The sequence below is a fragment of the Teleopsis dalmanni genome, chromosome 2, assembly GCF_002237135.1.
Source record: "Teleopsis dalmanni isolate 2A chromosome 2, ASM223713v2, whole genome shotgun sequence".
NCBI classification, from domain to species: Eukaryota; Metazoa; Arthropoda; class Insecta; order Diptera; family Diopsidae; genus Teleopsis; species Teleopsis dalmanni.
In genome coordinates, this window is record NC_051847.1 from 101,425,777 (window position 1) to 101,449,694 (window position 23,918).

The following is a 23,918-nucleotide window of genomic DNA, read 5'->3' on the forward strand; positions in this document are numbered from 1 at the left end:
AATAGTCTAATACTAAACCTAGGTGGGACATGAGTTCGAAATGGTAAATAAAAACAATATCTAACAAAAGTGTTTCAACTAAATCTACGGGTATTTGATTTCCTTCCGACACCAAACTATTTTCTTTTCCCTTTAGGGAAAATTTTTGTAAAGTTGAAATAAAGGGTGTCATTGAGATTAATCCAAAAAGACGCCAGTACATAATGAATTAACTCGAAAATATTGAACTACCATAGAAGAGAATTTGGTTAGTTTTATAAGGCCGGAATTTTGTACAGATTTCCGCCATACATAAACTTATAACTCTGATTTATAATTTCAATAAATAAAGAAATATATTTAAATAATAATAATAATAATAATAATAATATATGAATAATAATTTCATAGTTTATTCATTATTTATATATTTCCTTTATTTAGTAGTTAATATTAATTTTTAACAGAAAACAGAAAAATATAAATATTAAAAACCACCAACAGTTTTTCAACGTAGTAGCGAACACCACCACGCACAGCCCCCACAAAACAAGCCAAGCTTCAAGAAAAGGTTGATGCTTGAGGCAGAGCCATTACTTCGTAAGGCAATTTAACAATTTAAGTAAGAAATGCATCAACTTTTAAACGTAGCCAGGGCTTATTTACCAGATGTCACGGTGTATAAATTGAATTACTCAGGATGATCATTGGGAAAGTAGGATGGCGGGTCTATTGTTCCATTTTAGTCTAGAGAAAGTTGTCATATTAGCCAGCGGATTCACATGGTTTTCAAGATTTGAAATATGTTTCTGCCTTATTCTCTCGAATTCGCCGTTAACCATCGGAATTCTTAAATCGAAATGTATGTTTTCATTTCTGATATAGCAGGATGCACCAGTTATCATTCTTAAGATCTTTGCTTGAGCTCTTTGCAGGATTTCTACATTTGACGAACAGGTATTGTCATATAGCTGTAAGCCATACATCTAGATTGGATTAATGATTTAGTTGCATAACAAGACTTTGTACTCTAAACATAAGGGAGACTGATGACCGATTAGCCTGCGAAGGCTTAATGCTTTGAGATTCATTTAAGTCCTTTTTGTTTCAATATGCTTCCGCCAAGTTAAGCGTTTGTCAAGGTGAATACCAAGGTACGTCACTGTTTCTGTTTACGGAACTACTATTTAGTTAAGAGTGATAGTTGGTGATGAGGATCTGTTAAGAGAGAATATTATATGACGACATTTTTGCTCATTGACTTTAATTCGCCATAGTGATAATCGCCAGCTTTCAATAGAGTACAAATGATTTTGCAGTTGACTGGAAGCGATTGCGGCATTCTTATGTCGGCACAAAATAGCGGTACGTTGATATTACTAAATTGGTATTTGTAGGGATATCTGAAGTAAAGATGAGGTACAATAATGGACCAAGAACGCTGCCTTGTGGAACTTCTGCACTTATTGGAAAGTCATTAGTTGTGTGCATATTGTACTTTACATTAAAAGATCTGCCTAGCAAGTATGATTGAAGTACTGCGTGTGAGTTTTGCGGGAGTACTTGTCGTATTTTGTGTATCATGCCATACTTTGTCGAACGCTTGTGCAACATCTAAAAAAACACCAGAGCAATATTCTCGATTTTCAAAAGCACTTCTTATTTCGTTAGTTACTCTGTTCACTTGTTCGATAGTACCATGTTTTTGACGAAATCCAAATTGATGACTTGGGATCAAGTCTCTTTCATGGAGAAAAGGCATAAGTTTTGCAAGGAACACTTTCTCAAATAATTGTGACAGACAAGGCAGCAAACTTATAGGTCTATATGATGCGGCTAGTTTTGCATTTTTTCCGGGCTTTTGAAACATTAACGCTTTTTTCCATTCCGTCGGGATATGTCCAAATTTTATTATGGCGTTAAAAATCTTTGTAATGAATGAGATTGCTACGAAGGGCAGATTTTTTTAACATAATTGGAGTTATAGGGTTACACTTGTGTGGATGTGCGTGCAATGAACGAAAGTACTCTTAAGTACTTTTTTATATAAATAGACGCCGAATACATATGAAAGATATCTTAGTCGTTTGCTAAGACGCCAGGGAAATTTCACGCCAGTAGTATTCTGATACTATAGCTAGATTAATTTGTAGACCAGTAGTTTATAACGTCACTGGCATTTTGATGCCATAGGCTAGGATCATTGCATTTTTATAGTTTATAACGTCGCACGGCATTTTGATGCCATTGGCTACAAACTATTGCAACCCTTTACTTGGTCTTTTACTAGTTCTTGAACTAGTCAATAACACAAATTTATTGCAACGACCTGGACCGCGACTGAGTGATACCTCAACAAAATCAAACAATGTATCCGTGTCGTCACAGTTTTTAATACCATCCTCATTCAAGGATACTATACAAGTTACTCTTCAGATCTATAATTTCATAATTTATAAGAAAGTAAATCAATTCAATTTCTTACATATTTTATACGACCCAAGAATTTTTGTACCAGTGTTTAATAAAATATATGTTTTTAATAAATATTCAAATAATACGGGTTTATTAATTTTTATATCCTAAATATCTTTAAAATGCTTTGCTTTGTGGGTCTCCGTACCCACATATGTCTTGGCAATAACATTGTTATAGAAATGTTTCTATATCTTATAAAATATTTAATTATAAATTTATAGGAAAAGCACGAAAGAGAAGAGGAGGAAAGAAAACATCGTATACAATTGTACGTATTTGTTTCGCGGTGCATATCTTATCCTTTTAATGCAAAGCAACCAACAGATATGACAAAACGACAACCGAAAATTGGGAAGCAGCAACTTGAAGCAATTACTCAACGATTTCAAGTAAGTTGGTTGTCTAACATTCCTGTATCACTTATGCCAACAACATAACTTATGGCTTATATTATAGGCTTTTATGAAAGGCGAGACTCAAATAATGGCGGATGAAGCATTTCAAAACGCTGTTCAAAGTTATCACGATGTTTTTTTGAAATCTGAAAGAGTAGAAAAAATGGTTCAATCAGGCGCATGTTCCCAACATGATTTCCGGGAAGTGTTTCGAAATAATATTGAAAAACGCGTCAGGTAATTAAAAAATCCTAAATATTAGATTATTTATTTCTCTTATTTTATATTTTAGATCGTTACCCGAAATTGATGGTTTAAGTAAAGAAACAGTTTTGACATCTTGGATGGCAAAATTTGATATAATATTAAAAGGAAGTGGTGAGGAGGACACTAAACGCCCATCGCGCATGCAACAATCACTCAATAGCGAGTTAATTTTATCAAAAGAGCAGTTATATGATATGTTCCAACAAATATTAAGTGTGAAAAAGTTTGAACACCAAATATTATTTAACGCATTAATGGTGAGTTTAATAATAGCTCTGTTTTAGCAAACGATGATCTGAGCAAGTAACACGGGAAACAGTAACACTGTGATGAACTAGGAATTAATATAGTTCAAATTCTAGTTCAATGTCGAATAAATATAGAAAACATAAGTAGAACGTAGTTAATGCAACATATCGTTGACAATGCGACTTCTTATAAGATACAGTATAGTTAGTATAAAAAGCAAACAACGAATGAAAAACTGAAGTTGCAAGTAAAACAGTTGTAGACATGTGTTTATGTAAACGCTTGTGACTTGATTTTAAACTTAAAAGATTTATTATTAAGCAACACTAATTTACACAAATTTATAATACTGCTGGCTCTAATGTTGATGCGTCGGTTTTCGGTTTTCTCTATATACTCAACCTTTTTCTGTTAACAGCTGATTGTCTGTCTTTTGACGTTGACATATATGGACAGAGTTGTTATATTGCCGCCACACAGTAAAACAACATTTTGAAAAAAAAAAAAATAAAAATAATAAGCGTTGAAGCGTTATCAATTATTTTTATTTGTGATTCATACCATTTCGGCCAAGAAGACCCAGATCATTGTTTGCTGAAACAAAACTAATGTTGTTTAGTCATATCGCATTTAGTCATAAATATTAAAATTATTATTTCATACCTGTAGGGCATTATCTTAATAATTAGAACATTATGTAAGAGTATAAGCAATCTGTTATCGGAGTTGGCTCAATAATTTCGAATGGTAATTTGGCCAATTTTGTTGTACCATATTAATTAAATCAAAAAAGTTAGAGACAATTACGTATCCAAGACTCTTGGCTTTGTTTGATCCTATTAAGCCTATTATTTTGTGAATGGATGCGTTAATTACAGTGGGAGCCAAGATCTTGTTCTACTCTTCTCTTAATAGACATTTGTGACTTTTCTGGTTAAAGTGATGTAAGTATGTAGGTAGAAACGGCTTCTATAAAAGCGATTATATTAGCCAAAAATCTTGTACAATTAATAAAACTAGTTGGTTAATCAAGGGCCACATCGATTAGATGGAAAACAACTTAATCATAAATAATTTTAAGTACGCACTCCTTCTACTCATTGATACAAGTGAGGAGGCTAAAAATGCAGGACTGGAAGAAGTAATAATAAACATACTATTTATATTGATATTTAAGAATCCATTATTTTTTTGTTTTATATTTATTTATATAATATTGAACCAAATAAATCTAGCCACTCTATTTTATCTAGCCGATTTAATACTCTACTTTTCTTTGCTGCGGCTATGTCGAATAAGGAAAAATATAGAAGTTTTTTATTTAAATTCTCTTTTTATTTGGTTAGTTAGTGAAGGCAATACAGTTTTTGTTTCTCAATTCTCTGAAGAAACTTAAATAATGGATGGATTTCTGATTCTAATGTAATTGTGCATCATTGCGTAACTTTGGCAGATTGATGTTATAGAGTAATATAGGTAATTTACAGTTTTTAAATTTAAATTATGTGACAGTGATTCGGGAATATAGAATAAAATTCTACTAAAAACTTAGTACTCGTTATAGTTAGCCTACTATGAAGTTAATATATTTGTTTTTCACTACTTCATCAAGTTTCTTGAGTGATGTTGTTCAAAATCATGTCTATTGATATTTTAAGCGGCAAAAACGATTCTTCCACTTAATCATGCTGGAGTGATTTGTTTTTATGCTTTGGAAGCTTTGTCTTATTCCTCGAATAAAACAATCTTGAAAAAATAAATAGAGTACAATATCAACTAATTTTTATTTCATTTTGAAACATATGCATATGTTAATTATATCTGAGTTAACATATAATGTGTATAACTATCATCTGGCCAACCCTTTCTCTGCCCTGACTTTTTTATCACTAAGTACATTAAGTAGAAAATATCTTTAGTATTCAAAATATTAAAATTTTTATACTTCAGTTGTCCTCTTAAAACGACAGCCATTAGGAAATAATATTGCGATGAAGCACCGGGTTAATTATTGTAAGAGATTACACCCACGATCTAAATTTTATTCTTTCATCTATTATACTGTTTTTTGAAATACAGTTAACTATTACAACCACAATGTAGTTACTGGGCGTATAAGATAAGATACTTACCCAAAAATAGCAAAAGTGATGAGTTGCGATTAGTGGACAGTTTGGATCTCTTACTTAATACCTTCTATAAAAATTATTGTTTGCGGAATTCTTTTTTGTTAGCAGTAAATGTGGTATATTTAAATATTACCGTTTGAATCAATGCTTATTCCAAGTTAATTGGCTTTATTATCAGTTTTAATTGTTTGATGTGTTTTTGATAGTCAGTGGTATCCTGGTTGTACTGGCTGTAGTGTATAACTTATTCTTTCATTATTATTTTTTTTATTCTACATATACTTAATTATTCAGTTATATGAGCCAATTAGAAGCTAAGACGACCGTATGCAAATGTATAACTAGGTGTTCCATAACTGATGCCAAGAACTCTATACAAGCCTTTTGAAACACCTGATTGAAAAGGATTGAGTACAAAGCAGATATTTTAGTATTTTACGTAGAAATGTCTGCAATGCATAATATTTTTCAGTTTTAAGCACAGTTTATAATTCATATAAATAGTTCATAGTTTGTAGGATTTGTTTCTTTTATAATGATCCAACAATAATCTCCCAACATGAGTGCATTCCAATACTCTTGATATCTTTTTTCCCATTACAGAGATATTCTGATGGATCCTTTCACCTTGTTCACATACCATTGGCATGTACAGAATACAGAACTTGAGAGAAGTAATTCAATTACTGATAATTGAACAGAGAATTTATAAAGCTCTTCGTCCGTTATCGGATTGCGATCAACTTGTTTTATTACAAAAAATACAAGCAAATTTGGTGTTTTTTTTATGTAGAACAAAGAAATTTACAATTGCAATTAAAGTCTCTACCAGCAATAAAATGTTAGCCAAGAGATTTTAACAGGCACAAATCTTTTTATAGGTTTGGTATTTTAGGCAATATACTGCAGTTACTACTAGTGATTCACACCCTTCCTGATTTCAACAGCCGTTGTCTCTATTTATATATATTCTCTATTTCATATTTTTTATTCAGAATATTCTGTTATTTGTTTTCAATAACAACCGCTTTAAATCGGTGATAATTGTTTGGTTGCAGTGGCAGGCTATTAGATAACTTCCTTGTACCTCAATTAGCGATTTCTCACCAGCTTGCTACCACATACCTCTCAGGAACCCCTAACATAGAAGAGTTAAGACTAAATCCATCCCGTCGAATTTAGATAATTTAATGAACAGTCAAACGGTCAAAGTAGTATCTTCCAAAAACTTTATTCTTCGAGACGCCAGAAAGAACGAAAGAACTGCAGTAAGCCTTGCAGTGTTCACGCAGTCTCTTTTGAAGAGTTCCCGCGATCTAGTTTTATTATAGGTAGGTCATGTTAACCTGGAAGTTGCACATGATCTCTAGGTACCATCGGGAAGCATCAGAGCGGGCTAAATTGTCAGCTTTCTCGTTCCCTTCGATGTTCGTATATCTAAGAACCCAGATGAGGATGATGTCAGCCAACCGGTTTAGCTCGTCGATTGTCTCTTTACTACAGATGTCCTTGATGTAACTTTCAATTCACCGACAGGCTTCTTTAATTGCTAAGATTTCAGCTTGAAAAACCGTGTCTTAATTAGGTGCTTAAGATAATTGTTCATGCTTTTAGATGACGCGAAGATTCCTGCTCTTACCCTACAGTTCATTTTCGAGACAACCGCATAAATTGTGATATCGTAATTTGTTTCAAATTCGATTCAGATATTCTGATGTCATTCTATACAGGAACAGTGACTGATATCTGAAATGCATTCACTCAGTTCACCACGGTGGTGGCAGTGATTGCGTTAAGTGTTATAACTGATGTAAGCGATGCTGTGCTTTATCCTCTTGCAGCTGGAAAGCACAATTGCTGGTTTCACCGAGAGCGTTATCAAAAGATAAGGTGAGACATGAGTTTCTCAAGCTCCTCTGACTACAACAGCTTTCATCACAAGTATATGCTATTTTGCAGACATCGAATGTGACACTAACGAAGCTAGCGAATGGAGCATATCGTAATTTTCGACAGATTTCAGCCGCGGCAGGTCCTTGTTCATCTGAAAACGCTATTAGTATCATCAGATCCAGCTAGAATCTGATTTGTAAGAAATCTTTGGACCGGTAACGGTATTTACTAATATATACATACACAAATTGGGACAACGAAAATATAATTGAAATATGGAATTACCCCTTGCAACTTAACTAGAAGAGGAAATTTAAAACTGATCTGTTAACAATGAACACATTAAAGGTGAATATATAATTTTTTATCGTTCATGTGTCAGATACTACTCAAATGCATATGCCTTCCGATGCCTCAAAAAAGCGTATGACAAGGAAAAACAATAAGCTTTAAGTAAAATTCAGAATAGCCTTATGAAAAAACAAATTTTTTCCCAACTACATTTTGCGCAGCGTTACAGAAATAACATATAAAGTAAGCCAGGATCTCACATATCAGGCATACCTGCATTTTATTGGTGTGATTCCGAAAGTGTTATATCGTGGGTCAAATCGTCAGCAATTTTATGACGTACATTTATTGCAAACTGACTAAACAGAATTTAAGATTTGTCACAGGTTGATGAATGGCACAATTTATCATCTTAAGTTAATCCTGCAGACATAATTTAACTTGGATTAAATCCAGAGAAAATAAGCTGCGGTTACATATGGACTACTACTATTGTATTGATATAAAAATTTTGAGTAGAACCAAAAACTAATGGCTTGTTATATTGGCAAATTCGTGTCCGTTGCACCAGAGCAAAATCACAGTTGTATAACTAAATAATGAGAAATTATCGACAAATCGAGAGTAACAGTGGCACACCCATTCTTAAATTTAGGTGAAGGTTAGCCACATGTGGATACATTATAAAATTTGAGGATAAGAATCACAGAAAGTTTGCACTGCGGCATTTTATTTTATAATTTATTGATAACGACACAGTTGATCGATGAAATTTACACAAATATTCAACATTGCAAGGATATTGGCTAAAAGTTTGGTTGAAAAAATTGCGCTGCTGGGCATTGCATTTTGTGCTGTCATATTTATTGCTAATATAAATAGTGCTATCATACAGCAGATTGATAAATTTACACAAATGTTTCACTAAGTGTGTTTATATGGTATAATCATGTACGTAAACGCATAAAATTATACATTTGATAAATTCATTTGCTTAGATGAGTACCCTTACTACTTTTAATTAAACTTATCTTCAATTGTACATATTTTTTGAAAATAAATGTTTTTCACAATAGTGTTTAATAATAACCAGCATTTAATTAATTTTTTATATTTAGTTAGATTCTGCGGATGAGCAAGCGGCAGCAATTAGGCGTGAATTAGATGGTCGAATGCAAAGGGTTAGTGAAATGGAAAAAAATCGTAAACTCATGCCTAAGTTTGTCTTAAAAGAAATGGAGTCTCTTTACGTGGAAGAGCTTAAGTCATCAATTAATTTACTTATGGCTAATTTGGAATCTTTACCTGTTTCGAAGGGCACAATGGATAGTAAATACGGTTTACAAAAACTGAAACGATATAATCATAGGTAAAATTTATAAACAATTTCATGAATAGATATTTGTAATGATTTATATCACTTTTGTTATAGCACACCATCATTTCTGTAAGTAAAAAACAACTTTTTCTAAATTAAAATATTCTGTATGCATAAAATTTATTTAAAATATAGCTAAACGTATATTTTCGTAACATTAAAAGAGTTTAATTTATTGTAAGAAATCTACTAATTGTTTTCACCAACGATCATCAGTCATTAATCATTACCAGTAATAAGTCAAGTAAAAATACTAATAATACGAATGTGTTCATATCGGTTCATATATGCAAATTTCAGTTTTTACCAAGACTTCTAGTTCATGTTCAGGCTCTGAAGCAATGCTTACATCTTTTACTCAAAAAATCGAACATTTCATAGAACTCCTGCAAAAGATAATGAAAAGTCTGATGCGAAAAATAATCTATAATTAAAGTCTAACTGCTAGGTTTGTAAAATCCAAATGAATAAGCCCACAAATACTAGACATTTCTCAGTATCTGTTTCTTGAAAACTGTTTTCAAATTAATTGACACACATTTTACGATACTTAACATCCCGATCGTAAACGATGTGGTGGAACTCGTGTATTCGTTAAAAACACAATTGAACGTTACGAACTCCAAAATCACAGTAATGAATATCTACCAGCTGTAAATTCTCAACCAAAGAAGATTTTATTCATATCAGTCTACTGCCTACTTCGATTTGCAGTTACTACTAAACAATTTCTTTCTAAATTCCGTTTTCTGAATTTCTAGTTTCTGGTGATTTGAATGCAAAAGACACCATTTGGGGTTCAAGGCTGATAGCCCATAACTGTTGTCAATTAAATGCGGCACTTGGTAGTGTTCTTAATGTTATTTCTTCAGACTACCAACCTATTGGATGTCAGATAATGGAAACAAACTGGACTTCTTTTGGTGTCATTAAGGTTCTGAAACGTGAAGATATAATTGATAACATTCTTACTAATTATCTTTTAATTATTTTCCTGTTATGTTTACTCCGACAAAACAAAAAAAAATCGAAATAAAAATAAAACATATATTATTTTATCTCAAGATCGTTTTCAACCAAATCCAAAATTAAAAGATTTTCAATCTTTTAATGTTGTTAAAAATATCATTATCCGGATCTTTTTAAACCAATAAAATAGTTCCTGATAGTGATGTGCAATATCATTCTTTCTTTTGGCTGTTATTCAAAGTATTGGAAAATGTCTCAAATAAAAATAATTCCAAAGTCAAGAAAACATCAATCTTTACCTTCAGCTATCTAAAAAATTTTTGAGAAGAAGTTGCTGTCAAATATGATGCTTTTATTGATCCGACAACAAGTTTTATCTACTTATCAATTTGGCTTTAGAACAACACATGAGACTATTGAACAAATCCACTAAATTGCTAAAGAATATTTCTATAAAGGCATTAACTCTTTATAAAGTCTGACATAAGGGCATAATGATTAATATAAATGAATTAACAATTCTACAATTGCAAATACAATTGCGGATGTAAGTGTGCCCTCTTGTTACGTTAATAATATTATTGTACTCAACCCAATGATGTAAAAAATGTTGCCATTTATTTTAACAGAAAACTGATATGAACTAAGTTTATCAAGAGTAAAAGAGCTGACATACATTGAAAATTACAGCAACTACTCTCTAGTTATATTATATTAACGGAATCCAGCAACACAAACGCTGCTTCCTGGTCCTATAGTTTCCAGATTAAAACGAAAAGCCCTTACAACTTTTTTTCTATATGATAATTGCATTTCCAGTAGGTGAAAGTGTCGGAATCGGAATCGTACTGTCACTGCGCTGCAAAGATTTTCATAAAAGCGAAATAATAACTCGACTTTTGCTTCATTAAAAAACCAATCCAAAAAGAAATTTCGCAGCACAGCAGCACCAAATTTTTTATAAGCACTATCTGAAGCTAAGATTCAACACACTTTAAATTTTTTAGCCACTATTTAGCATTAAAAAATGTAGATTACAAATATAGATTGATATCTGGTCCTAAAATCTGAGCATACATATATTTTTGGATACAGTTTCTTTATGTGTAATTTTTGAGGTTATAAAATTATAACAAAAAATGGTAGTTGGCGGGAAATTGCCAAAAGTAGAAACCACAGAATTGAAAATTTCAAAATAGAATAAAATATTTTTTCCGCTTTTATCAAATTCCGGTGTGAAAAAGTGAATTTTACATCTGAAATCATAATCCTACATAGAAAATGCTTTTCACGATATGAACTACATTTTAAACAAACCATCTTTGATAATAATTTTCACCAGAGCCCACAGAATGTTTAGGTGATATATTATATTAAAAGAAACCAAAATAAATTAAAATAAACAATGAAATTAAATTTAACAAAATTTAACTTCAGTTAAAATTTCGACATGATATCATTTTCGTGAATTTCGCTGAATTTATGAAAATAAACAAATTGCAGCATAATATTCGGTCTTAATTGAATGAAAAAACTGCAACTCAAATGCAAAAAAAAAAAAAAATAGCTGAGTGTGAATTTGTGTGCGCTACCATAGGCAGTGATGGTTAGTATAAACGTAAGCACGCATAACAATAGGACACCTTCTTTGTTCTAAGGCCATGGCGCCTTGCGTTAACTTTTTTGTCTCTACAGTTAACGCGGCACTGTCTTCTTTACTGTCTTATAAATACATACGATGTATTTTTTTCCACTGTAGTCATTTATTCATTTGTGTATCAAGGTATATACCAAGGTGCATTTGAGATCATGCGTAGGGTTTAGATTGGAACCGCTGGATAATAGCCAGGTTTAGGTCTGCTGCCATACCCTATAACTGGCTTTACAACTTCATAGTACAGTTTTGTATATTAGCAGCTTATTATCGAGTGACAGTTTGGAATTTTGACTGAAGAACCAAAATAAGTTTCGCAATTTGAGACCTAAAGGATTTCGCTTTTTTAATATATGGGTTCTTCAGGTAAGTTCACTATCCAGATGAGTTCCCAAGTATTTTGTTTGTACAGCATGCGGTTATTGTGAGTTGTTTTTTAAAAAGAGGCGGGCAGGTAGAATCTTTTGTTGTGAATATTACCTGAACAGATTTTATTTCATTTGGTTTGATATGCCGATTTTACATCTAGTGGGCAAAGTTGTTGAAGTAGATTTGTAGTTTAGTGGAAGCATGCATTGGGTCACTGTCAAATGATAAAACAACTGTGTCGTCTGCAAATACGGCGATTACATTCTCATCCGTAAGGGAAAGGTCCGAAGTATATAAAAGATAAAGCATTGGTCCTATTATACTACTTTGAGGTACTTCTCCTTTTACTATATCATGAAGTTCTGTAGTTTTATTACCATGAAACTAATGTAATGAAAAAGTTATTTCCCGAGAGGTATGATTTAATAAGTATGAAAAAATGTAAGGGTAGATTCAGTTTTAGTTTGAATAGAAAGCTCTTATACCATACTCGATCAAATGTCTGTGAAATATCTATAAGTACCGCAGTGCAGTATTTCTTACCACCTCTGCCTACTCGAAATCTAGATCCAAGCAACTGAAAAATTGAAACGTACATTTCCTTCAATATTGTGACGTGATGGATTGTTGAGTGATGACAATTATATAGCATAATATGAAGTAATGTTGTTTTATTTATTTATGTAATAAATAATATACAATCATTTTTCAATGAAAATGTGTTAAATTTAATTTAAATTTTAAATTCTAGCAAAATGATCCTTAGGTCACATGGTTCATTATCCAAATTGGAAGGGGATTCTGAAGATGTTATTACACAGTTAACCAAGTTAGATGTTGTTCTAACATTTCAGCTTGAAGTAATTGTGATGGAAGTAAAAGGTCTCAAATCGCTCTCACCGAACCGTATTGTTTATTGCACAATGGAGGTTGAAAATGGTGAAAAGCTTCAAACAGATCAGGCGGAAGCTTCGAAACCAATGTGAGCATATTTCATATAATTCTACGATAATCATGATTTATATTTTGGTTATTTTTTATCTTATGAAGGTGGGATACCCAAGGCGATTTTACCACAACGCATCCGCTCCCTGTGGTCAAAGTGAAACTATTTACAGAAAATCCCGGTATGTTAGCTTTAGAAGACAAAGAATTGGGAAAAGTGACAATCAAACCAACTCCGGTTTCATCAAAAGTAAGTTAACTTCTAATTGTTCTCAAAACAAAAAAAAAAAACATTTAAAATTGTGCAGAAATGAAAATTGCAAAACTTTATATTATTTATATATTAATGACAGACTTATTATATTTTTTGTTAAGCATTATTTGGGCTAATGTAGTCTTTTATTTTATAGAAGACTCATAGAGGTGAATTTTTTTTTGTAACCTAATGTTTCGTTAGATTCTGCCAAAAATACTACAAAGTAAAGTAATACTTAGGTATACTAAATTGCATACATAAAAAGATTATGTAACTTATTTTTGATATTCGTTTATATATTACATGACAATATTTATTATATAGTCTTAGGGACCTATTCTGTGCACTTTATAAACTTGTCAAACATTGACACTTGTCAAAATTGACTGCTGTCAAGGTTTTGGTATTCTGTGACATAAATAAAAAGCTATTTTTCTTGTTAATTGTCAATACTACAAATGCTGTTGACAACTATAAAAATATGCTCTTTTTAAGCATTTTTGTTATTTGTTACAATGGAAGAAGATATGTTACTGTTACTAATATTGTTAGAAGAGAAAAATGCTAAAAAAGTATATCTCGCGCGTAACTTAAGACATTTGCGAGATGCCAGTGATCCATTTTTATTGAACGAAAATGCATTTATGCAAAATTTTCGTTTAACGCGTGAAATTTGCAGGCGTCTCATCAATGATCTGGAACCGCATGATAAACAAAAAACTTCACTACCTTTAACTATATGGGTTTTGGCAGCATTACATTTCTTTGGGCACGGCTCCTACCAAAAATGTGTAGGCAACAACTTCAACGTTCCCATGAGCCAGTCGTCTCTTAGTAGTACTGAAAGGAAAGGAGGAGAAATAAAGTTTCCTAGTTCGATTGAGGAAGAAAATGTTGTAAAAACCGGGTAATATGTGCATTTAATTAAAGAAAAAGAATTCCATCTAAATTGTCCAAAACGACACATACAATTCCAACTGTTCGTGCGTAGCACGTTCGCGTTTTGTGTTTCTACAAATAGAAATTTATATTTAAAATATTATTTAAAATAAAAAAGAATAAATTATTAAATACTTACGTTGTATAAGAATCCATTTTATTTACGAACAATTACGAACAGTTACGAACAGTTTTATATACAAAACACTTTACACCATAGTGTGGTGAGAAGCATTTATTACTTGAGCTTTGAAATTTGTCAAGATGTGTCCAGAATACCAAAAAGCTTTCTGGTTTATAAAAATCAAAAATTTTATTAAAGAATTTGACAATTCTGTGAAGTGCCACAGAATAGGCCCGTTAGTATATACTTGGTAAACACCAATATTTTTTTATAACAAATGTTATTTATATAACCTTTATTTAACAGCTGATGTGGTAGGTTTACAGAAACTATAAACTCACCTATTGCGAATTGGGTACATATGCACATTTTTTGTAAAATAATTTTAATTTATTATTTGTATTTGATTTTTTATAACTAAAGTTTTCAGCTTAAATATTTGTTAAAATAAAACAATTAAAATAAGACTTAGGTGTTAATAGTGACTTAATTATGAATTAAGTTAGAAAACTTGGTAACTTTTGCATGAATTAAGTCAGCATTGACTTACGACTATGAAATAACTTTTTGAGGTTGAAATAAGCAATACATAATAATTTCTTTCTTAAAACACAGTCAGTATTTATAACGTAAATTAAAAAGAAGCATATAACCTGTTCAATGGTCCATAGTTTTCCTAAAGCCAAATTGTGATAAAGCAAATTTCGGTCATCCAAAAAAGGAGACATTTTTATAGAAGTAGTTTTTTGAAGAGTTTCGAAAGGCTATAGGTATACTTATGAGTTTATATGAAAAAGCCATAGAATCTTTATCTAATTTGTAAGTCATTATAATCCACATTTCTTTTACTCAGTAGGAAATACACAAATTAGAATACAACAATGGAAAGCCTAGTAACACAAATTATTGTCATAAATGGATAATGACAAATGGATTTCATCATTTTTAGGATAATTTTGTCAATACTAGTCGCTTTCTTAAAATCGTGTTTATATTTTGTTGTGCAAAGAATATCTTTGGATGAAGGTCCAGAGTTTTACGTGGATATCAGCTGTGAAGGCTCAACACCACTATATTCTTCACACACGTTTTGGTATAATACGCTAATGAATTGGAATTGGAACTCCAAGGAATTCCGCTGGTATCAGTTGAAGTTATATTAACTTCCCGTTTAATATCTTTGATTGTGAGAATCAATAATTTGAACAAAAAAAAAAAAGCAGGTTATGAACAGGCAATGATTGAAGTTATATGTTTGGGCATAACTTCCCCCTTAATATCTTTGGATGTGAGAATCCACAATTTGAGCAAAAAGTAGCAGGTTATGATAATCAATGGCAAGGTTAAAAAACTAGATTTAAATATAGCCAACATCATTTTAATGCCCTTTACTGATATCTTGCAGTATTAGATTGTTTTGAGAAAATTTTTGGTAAGTTATAGGCACATAGTTAGCCACAGCGCGGCCATAAATTCACAAATGTTCAGAAACAGTTTATAAGAGGAGGCTTACAGCCCTTCACAGATGAGATTGTGCATTTTCAATTACTTATGGATTTTCCATATGCTTGATAAAATACTCATGAAATAATGATAATCACTGAAGGAAATTTGATCAAATTCGTCAGTATTTTTGCAGTAAGCTTTCATATACATATGTATGTAATACTTTCAACGGTTGTTGGTGCTCTATACTGTAAAATAAGAAACCTTAAACTGAACAAATTATAATTTTTATGACCATGAAAGATTAAAGCTATATATCATAAAATAAATTTTTATTTGTTGCAATGTTTGTTAATTGAAATAGTCACAGTTTTAAATATTTACTCCTTTGTACATAATATGTATTAAATGGAAGTCTGTACATTTTAAAATAGGCTCCTGAGTGGCATCGTATGTTGGTTCCAAAAAATCTGCCTGACCAAGATTTACGAATTAAAATTGCTTGCCGTTTAGATAAGCCATTAAATATGAAGCATTGTGGGTGAGTTTGCTATGGAAATGATTTAGTTGAATGATATTTCAAATATTTTAAATTCTTTCTTTGTTTTTAGATATCTTTTTGCTATTGGTAAGTCAGTGTGGAAAAAATGGAAGAAACGATATTTTGTTTTGGTGCAAGTATCACAATATACATTTGCAATGTGTAGCTATAAAGAGAAAAAGTCTGAACCGTCTGAAATGATGCAACTTGATGGATATACAGTTGATTATATAGAAGCAGCAAGCGGTATGTTTAATTGTACATGAATGTCATCATCGGTAGTTAATTTTTAATTTTTATCATGTCATAGCGAATCTAATGTTCGGTATAGATTTAAATGGAGGAAGATTTTTTTTCAATGCAGTGCGAGAAGGTGATAGTATAGCTTTTGCATGTGATGATGAAAATGAATGTAGTCTTTGGGTGATGGCTATGTATCGAGCAACAGGTCAATCACATAAGCCAACACCGCCTATCACACAAGATAAGAATTCAGCAATATCGAAAATTCAAGGAGGTAATTAAATATTTATTTGTAAACTTAACGCTCTCTTATTTTGTTATAGTAAATTAGTTATACTATTACTATTTACTATTAGTTATAGTAAATTTTTTGTTTTGAAGTATTTGCGGTTTTCGAAACAGCAAAGTGTAAGAGAAATATATTACACGAAATTTTGACTAATAGTATTATATTAAAAATTAAAGATATTTCATTATTTTTCACCTTAAAGTGCAAATGACTTATTATACGACTATACCGGTATAGTTGGCGATATTCCATTAATCTGGTACTATTTAAAACCTTGAATCTATATTGTATCTCAAATAAGTTATCGTCTTTTGCTTTAACAACGTTCAATACGAATAAGTTTTGGTGAATTTGCAAAATGAAATAACAATGATTATAAAAAAATACCATTTCCGAGACAAAAAGATAGATGGACGAGGAAAATGAAAATTCTACACACCATCTTATAAAATGAATTAAAAGTGGTTTAAAGAGTTTCGATAGTGCATCGGGTCAGTGTTCAGGACAATGCATTTGAAGGAATTTCTATTTACTAGTGACCATTTCCTGCAATCCAAAAACAAAAATCTTTGGAAAACAACGATATATAACAACGAATAATAAAATGTGTCCCAAACCATATTCCACACCTTACAGTAAAATGTCAATTGCAACTAATAAATGCATTATAAACAAATAAATTCTTCTTTGTTGCTTAATCAAACGAAGATATTAAGTGACACTTGCTTTAGGTTTGTTTATGGATAAAAAGTGGTTTTGGATTTTAATCAAGAACTCTCCATTTGACAAATAGCTAAAATGGCTTGCTAAAAGTTGTATCATTTCAACTGGAATATCATAATTTTTTAGTTTGTTCTAAGAGCCAATTTCGTTGAACGTTCACGTCTCTGAATAATAGCCTTAGTTGTTCTTAATTGTTATGGGGATACATTGGATGAATTGCTTTTGCGTTTTGAATTCTCTCAGTAATCTCCGATTAAGAAGAGAGTGTCTAAATCAATAATATTATTTAAGCTTCCATGCAATGTTTTGCCAATTAGAAGTTCTTTAAATTGGTATCAATTTATCGGTAATATGAATCCTTCTTCAATCGTTAAGAAACTTGATAAGTGATCAGAGGAGACCGTATGCAAAACAGAAAGATGTAAGTCAAAATCTATATTCTTAAAAATACTAATGTTCAATGTATGAACCCAACCATTATTTCCATAATGAGTTGGTTCTTCAGGAATTGCAATTGAATGTTATTATCAATAGAAAACTGATTCAATTTTAAGCCAGCATGTTTAGTACATCAGCCTCTCAGTTTTTCGGTTTCAAAAAGAGTTTTAATATCTGACAGAAAGTTTCTTATACGGGTGGTCTATATGCCGACGAAAGTTGAAGTTTTATATTACAATATAGAAGTCCCTATAACAATTGATACAGATTCAAGTGAACTTGTATTATTGATTATAGAGTAGTGTTGAAAGTCTTTTTTTTATTACAATTACTGTTCCACTACCTTTTCAATGCAATCTATCACTTCTATAAGTTGAATTTGCTACAACGGGCCATTATTTGTGCTCAAGTGGACTATCTTGGTAAACAAGGCCGCCACTCCAACCTAACATATGTTGAATAATCCGGTATTGTACAGCTTATTGAAGATTTTAGAAATGTTTCTTGAATAAGCTGCAAATCAAAATCATGAAGATGTTGCGGAATTTCACAATTTCTACGTAAAATAGAATGCCCTGACTTGGCTTACCTAGGAGAGTGTGTGCTGCATAAGCAAAAGAGATTTTGATGAGAGCACAAATAAGGTAAAACCTTTAGTTTCAGCACTGTAGTATTTTGAATATTCTTTTTCAGTGCAATGGTAAGATTGCAAGTGCAGCCCTTATAATTAGCTGGATGTTCTCTTTTTGAGTTAATGCACTTAGATTTTTGATCAAATGTTTTTTGCATTTAGTGAAATGGCGATTGCCGTCACATTTAACATTTTTGGGTTATAAGGCTAGTGCTTGCCAGCATTAGTGCAATATGTACAAAAGTGTTCGTTATGTCAATAATTTTGACTATCCTATAATTCGAGTTCTGCTAGATACTGTATCGCAGTCGCTATTTACCTGTACAACCAAAATTTCGCATGAAGTGCACACCCTTATTCTTAATCACTAATGCCCACAAAAAATTTTCTATCCAAGTTTTGACACTAGTTTATAACTGTACCGCCAGCTGACCTAAATTTTTACAAAACTACCTATACACGTTGTTGTCGGTTAGGTTTCTACAATTTTCTTCTACATAATGAAATCACATGTTGAACTTTTTGCAACTACTGTTGTCTTTGGAATCAATCAATTTTTTTCATGATTTTCATGAAAATTTATGGTGACGTATTCGAAATTTCTTCAGATAAAACTTTTAACGGAGGATCAAAGCTTAACTTGTAATGTAAACTGCGAAATAAACAAATAAATAAAAAGCAAGGACATCATTGAACTATTATCTCCATGTTGGTTTCCATGTTGCTGATGCTGTTTCGCAACGCATCTTGTGACAAGATGTGACAAGACGAGTTAAATTGTTATCTTTATTATATCATGGAGATTTTGAATACACTTGTGCACGACGAAAGAGAGAAGCACCCAAAGGCGACGTAAGTGATTCTTCAATCACTACACTCTTGTGTTGTCTTGATGGTGCTTATTTAGTTACAGAAGCTTTTTCACTTTAACTTTAACTTAAATTAAAGACTTCAATGTACTCCAATGAAATTAAATTTGACAAAAATTTGTGAAACATTTTAACTCATATATAATGCATAAACACAAATATAGTGATTTAAATTGAGATGAGAAATTAATATTGGTATTTTTGACTGCATTGGTTGCATGGTCCACTTGACTCCATTAGCGAGTCCTTTTTTCAGCAACAGCTACTATCAGATGATGTCAAAATATATAATCTGTATTATATATATATATAGATGTTCGCTTAGAAAATTACGTTTCTTCAGCTTATGGAGTGTTTAATGTTGTAGAAAGTGAACAACGTAAAACATGTACAGAAGAGTACATTTTCAAATAAAATTACCAACCTTCAGTAAACGATACTGCTCCAAGTTTTCAAAATAAATAAATGGTGTGGCAATCAATTTAGCAACGTCATCCCCAAGACATTTTTTATTGAGTCGCCCAAGCGTCAACTTTTCTCTACTTGTCAAACCAACACACTCAAACGTTAGAACCAAATCCATCAGTTAAATCAAGTCTTCTATAGGCGGTGACCCTGTAGATATCTTTGTGATATTAATATAAATAAATATCTTCGTCACCGTAATGTAAAAAACAAATAGCGGCAACATTCTAATAATATGAGAATCGGTACTTTCTAAAAAATGGGCGAATACCATCAACCAACCCAATAGTAAATTAGAAAAATTATAGCAGTTCATCAGAAGAACGACAACTTCGTAAAAGTGCCTACCGTTGGATCTGATTTATAAGTGTTCAAGTACATGTTATCAAAACTAGTTTCAGCACTGAATCAGTCGAGCAAAGATCAAAATGATAGAAAGCTTCAAAAGCAATATATTATTCAATAGTCTTGAATATTTCGTTACATGGCAACTAACTACCACTAACGTCAAAATAATTTTTACCAAGCGTGTAACATATATCAGTTGGCAGTTTTAAGATATTGCTTTTTCTACTTATATCCGATTACACAATATATCTTATTTCTTTCTTTTTATGAAGATGCGGATAAAGCACGTAAACATGGTATGGAGGATTACATCAGTGCAGATCCTTGTACTTTTGATCATGCGACTTTATTTAAGGTTCTACAAAACTTAACACTTGAGTATCGATTAAATGACCCTTATGCGTCACTGGTAATTACATTATAAGTTATAACGTGTTTTTGTATTTTTATTAAATATATTTTTCTAAATACTTAATAGGGTTGGTTTAGTCCGGGTCAGGTCTTCGTATTAGATGAATACTGTGCACGCTACGGTGTACGAGGTTGTTACAGACATTTATGTTATCTGTCTGATTTACTAGACCGTGCGGAAAAGCAGTCCATGATAGATCCAACTTTAATTCATTATTCATTCGCGTTTTGTGCAAGTCATGTCCATGGAAATAGGTATGTATTTCCATTTATTAGTAATTACACTTTATTCAATTATTTTATACTATTTTCAATCATTTTTAAAATAATATTAAAAGCATGTTACTTTGAATGTGTTTGTCACTTTTGCAGGCCGGACGGTGTCGGAAGCATCACGCATGAAGAAAAGGAAAAATTTGCTGAAATTAAGGAACGTTTACGAGTGCTACTGGAGTTTCAAATTACAAATTTCAGGTTCTGTTTTCCTTTTGGGAGACCAGAAGGTGCATTAAAAGCCACGCTTTCATTATTAGAAAGGGTTTTAATGAAAGATATTGTAACCCCTGTACCACCTGAGGAAGTACGCCTTATGATTAAGAAAAGCCTGGAAACAGCGGCTTTAGTTAACTATACTCGGTTGTCTTCGCAAGCAAAAATAGAAGGTTAGTATACCACATACATACATATATATATTTGAAAGAGAAATTTTTAATTTGTATTTTATTTTGCTCGCCATATATCAGAGGACCTACGTGGTGAAATAATTGTATCGGCTTCAAAAAAACTTGAGGACCTTATACATTTGGCAGAACTTTGCGTGGATCTATTGCAGCAAAATGAAGAACATTATGCTGAGGTAAGTGCTCAAGTATTTTAGGATAGAAAATACTTCGTGTATGTAATTCTTCAAATATTTTCGTATACGCACATGAATGTTTGTACATATGTTCTTATATAAATGTATGTATGAGTGATATCCAAGAATTAAAAAATGTTATGAATACACATTTTTTAACCATGTCATTATGTTAGTCCATATACAGTTTATTCATTTTTATTTTGAAACAAACAACATTCATAAAGTGTTATAAGTTATGCGTAAATAGTCATTTTTGTATTGCTCACAATGGATTTATATAAAAAAGTATATCAAAACTTGAATATGTCATTACATATTTTTAACTATAGAATCATATATGTATAGTGTGTATGTATGCCTTATAGTTACGCAAACATGATAAAAAGGAAAAAAGGGACAACGATACTCAAAAGAATGAAATTGGTGGAAATGACGGCACAGCTTCACAAAATGTAAATGCTGATGTGGAAATACCAAAATCAATTAACGAGTCGAAACCTTTGGCAAGTGATAGCGCAACATCGTTCCAATACTGCATGCCGACTCATGCAATCTACCAATCACCAGTTCCAATGGCATGTACCAACATTGACAAATAAAACATAGAATGATATTATATACCATCACATTTTACATATTCGCATACAATGCACTAAATATTAAAATAAATGAATTAATTTATCATCCACTTTTTCTATCGTTATGATCAACATTCATATTATTCTTAATTTTGTTCATATGTTTATTAAAACCTAGAAATTGATCACAATTTAAGATCATATACATACATATACATATGTATGTATAAATAAAATCAGTAATAATTTACGATCGGATTTACTAACAAAATATATTTTTGTTTATTTAAAACTTAACTGAGTTAATAGAAACCTTTGTCAGTTTCAACTACATATTTGCAGTTGTTGATAAGGTCAATACCGCACTCTCCGATGTTGTAAGCTAAAATGCAACCGCCAACACTCTATGAATGTTTGCGCAAATCTATTCATCCCATACGCCTTCAGTTGCATTATCCTTGTTTTTGTAATTACTTTAGTTTCAAAGTTTTATGTTAATAATGTATATTTTTTTATAATTTTCAATACAATACTCTACTTTTTTAAAGATTTTTTTTTACTGCTATCATAATAAGCCAGTTATAAGCGAATAAGTCTCATAATATTTCACAATGAAATCTGTTCAGTTCGTCTGGATATACGCGGTAATCAGCAATTAAACTACTTTATAATCGTTACGTTACACACATTATATAGAACATACTTTCCAATGAGTATATCTGCTTATCGCGAAGTGCTGCTATTACAGTTTCAGATTATATGTTTTCATCAACATCAATAAATTATCAGATATAACTTTTGTTTTACAAACACAGTTGTCACCTCAGGAAAAACTTATGTATATACTAATTTATAATATGTAGCTGTATATATGTATATATACAAATAGTATATGTATATATTTTAACTTAATATACATTATGCAAAGAACTATAGCGCTTCAGTATCCTTTTCACAGAGTAGTCAAAAATGTTATTCAGTTTTTTTTTACAAAAAGGAATGCTATCTTATTTATCACATTTTTTTTATTATTACAAATAACTTATTAGATTATGAACTATCAATATGTATAAAAACTGTGAATATACTCAAGTATACACTTTAAAATGCATACAGGAAAATACCTTCATCACGCCACTTGCCAGCCACGTGATTTATCACATGCTTATTAGTATTCAATTAATTTGCTTGAGATTTACTACCCACTCGCAACACCTCTTTTTTGGGGATATACTCGATATACAGGCATATACTCGATTCGAAACCTATTCATTTGCTTGCTATTTTAAAATTAATTTATAAACAACTACTGCTTATATATATTATAAAGAGACTATAAAGCTCATACATACTAATTCCATATCCATTTTTTTGCTTACTGTAAATATGTTTTTCACTTTGCTTATAAACAAATAATAGTTATAGTTGATAGTATATTATAAAATGAAAGAAAATATTCATTAGGCTATCAAGCTAGTTGACAAATTACCATATTTTTTAATAAGTGAAGTGCATCTACTTACCATAGCGTAAGGTGACAGCTTTGGGTTCACCCCTCTTAGAGTTGCGTGCTTCAATATTTTTCAGTGGTGGATCTTTAGTATTATCTCTTGAAGATTTAATGACAATGTTAGGTACAGTTTGAATAATTAAATGATCAATACTGATGTTCATGCTATGTTTCCTTATTTTGATATCTTTTTCTTATTTCCTTATATCCTTATCCTAATTTTCTTATTTGATATATAGTGAAAGGATTAAT

At 31.4% G+C, this 23,918-nt stretch overlaps 2 protein-coding genes across 5 annotated transcripts in view; one reads left to right on the forward strand and one right to left on the reverse strand.

The window, feature by feature from the left end:
- Positions 1–23,918, reverse strand: part of LOC119686205 (kinesin-like protein KIF17) — a 223,738-nt gene that overhangs the window by 92,186 nt on the left and 107,634 nt on the right. The window lies entirely within an intron of this gene.
- Positions 1–23,918, forward strand: part of LOC119686201 (calcium-dependent secretion activator) — a gene marked incomplete at its 3' end in the record, with an annotated part of 46,214 nt that overhangs the window by 19,365 nt on the left and 2,931 nt on the right. For 2 of the 4 annotated variants that reach the window (XM_038100708.1, XM_038100710.1), the window contains 15 exon segments: positions 2,679–2,846; positions 2,914–3,089; positions 3,145–3,376; positions 8,800–9,050; positions 9,114–9,128; positions 12,803–13,033; positions 13,102–13,246; positions 16,196–16,302; positions 16,373–16,548; positions 16,613–16,819; positions 20,581–20,717; positions 20,787–20,974; positions 21,092–21,381; positions 21,463–21,575; positions 21,944–22,153. In XM_038100708.1, the coding sequence (XP_037956636.1) occupies positions 2,679–2,846; positions 2,914–3,089; positions 3,145–3,376; positions 8,800–9,050; positions 9,114–9,128; positions 12,803–13,033; positions 13,102–13,246; positions 16,196–16,302; positions 16,373–16,548; positions 16,613–16,819; positions 20,581–20,717; positions 20,787–20,974; positions 21,092–21,381; positions 21,463–21,575; positions 21,944–22,153 (2,646 nt within the window). 4 annotated transcript variants of the gene reach the window in all.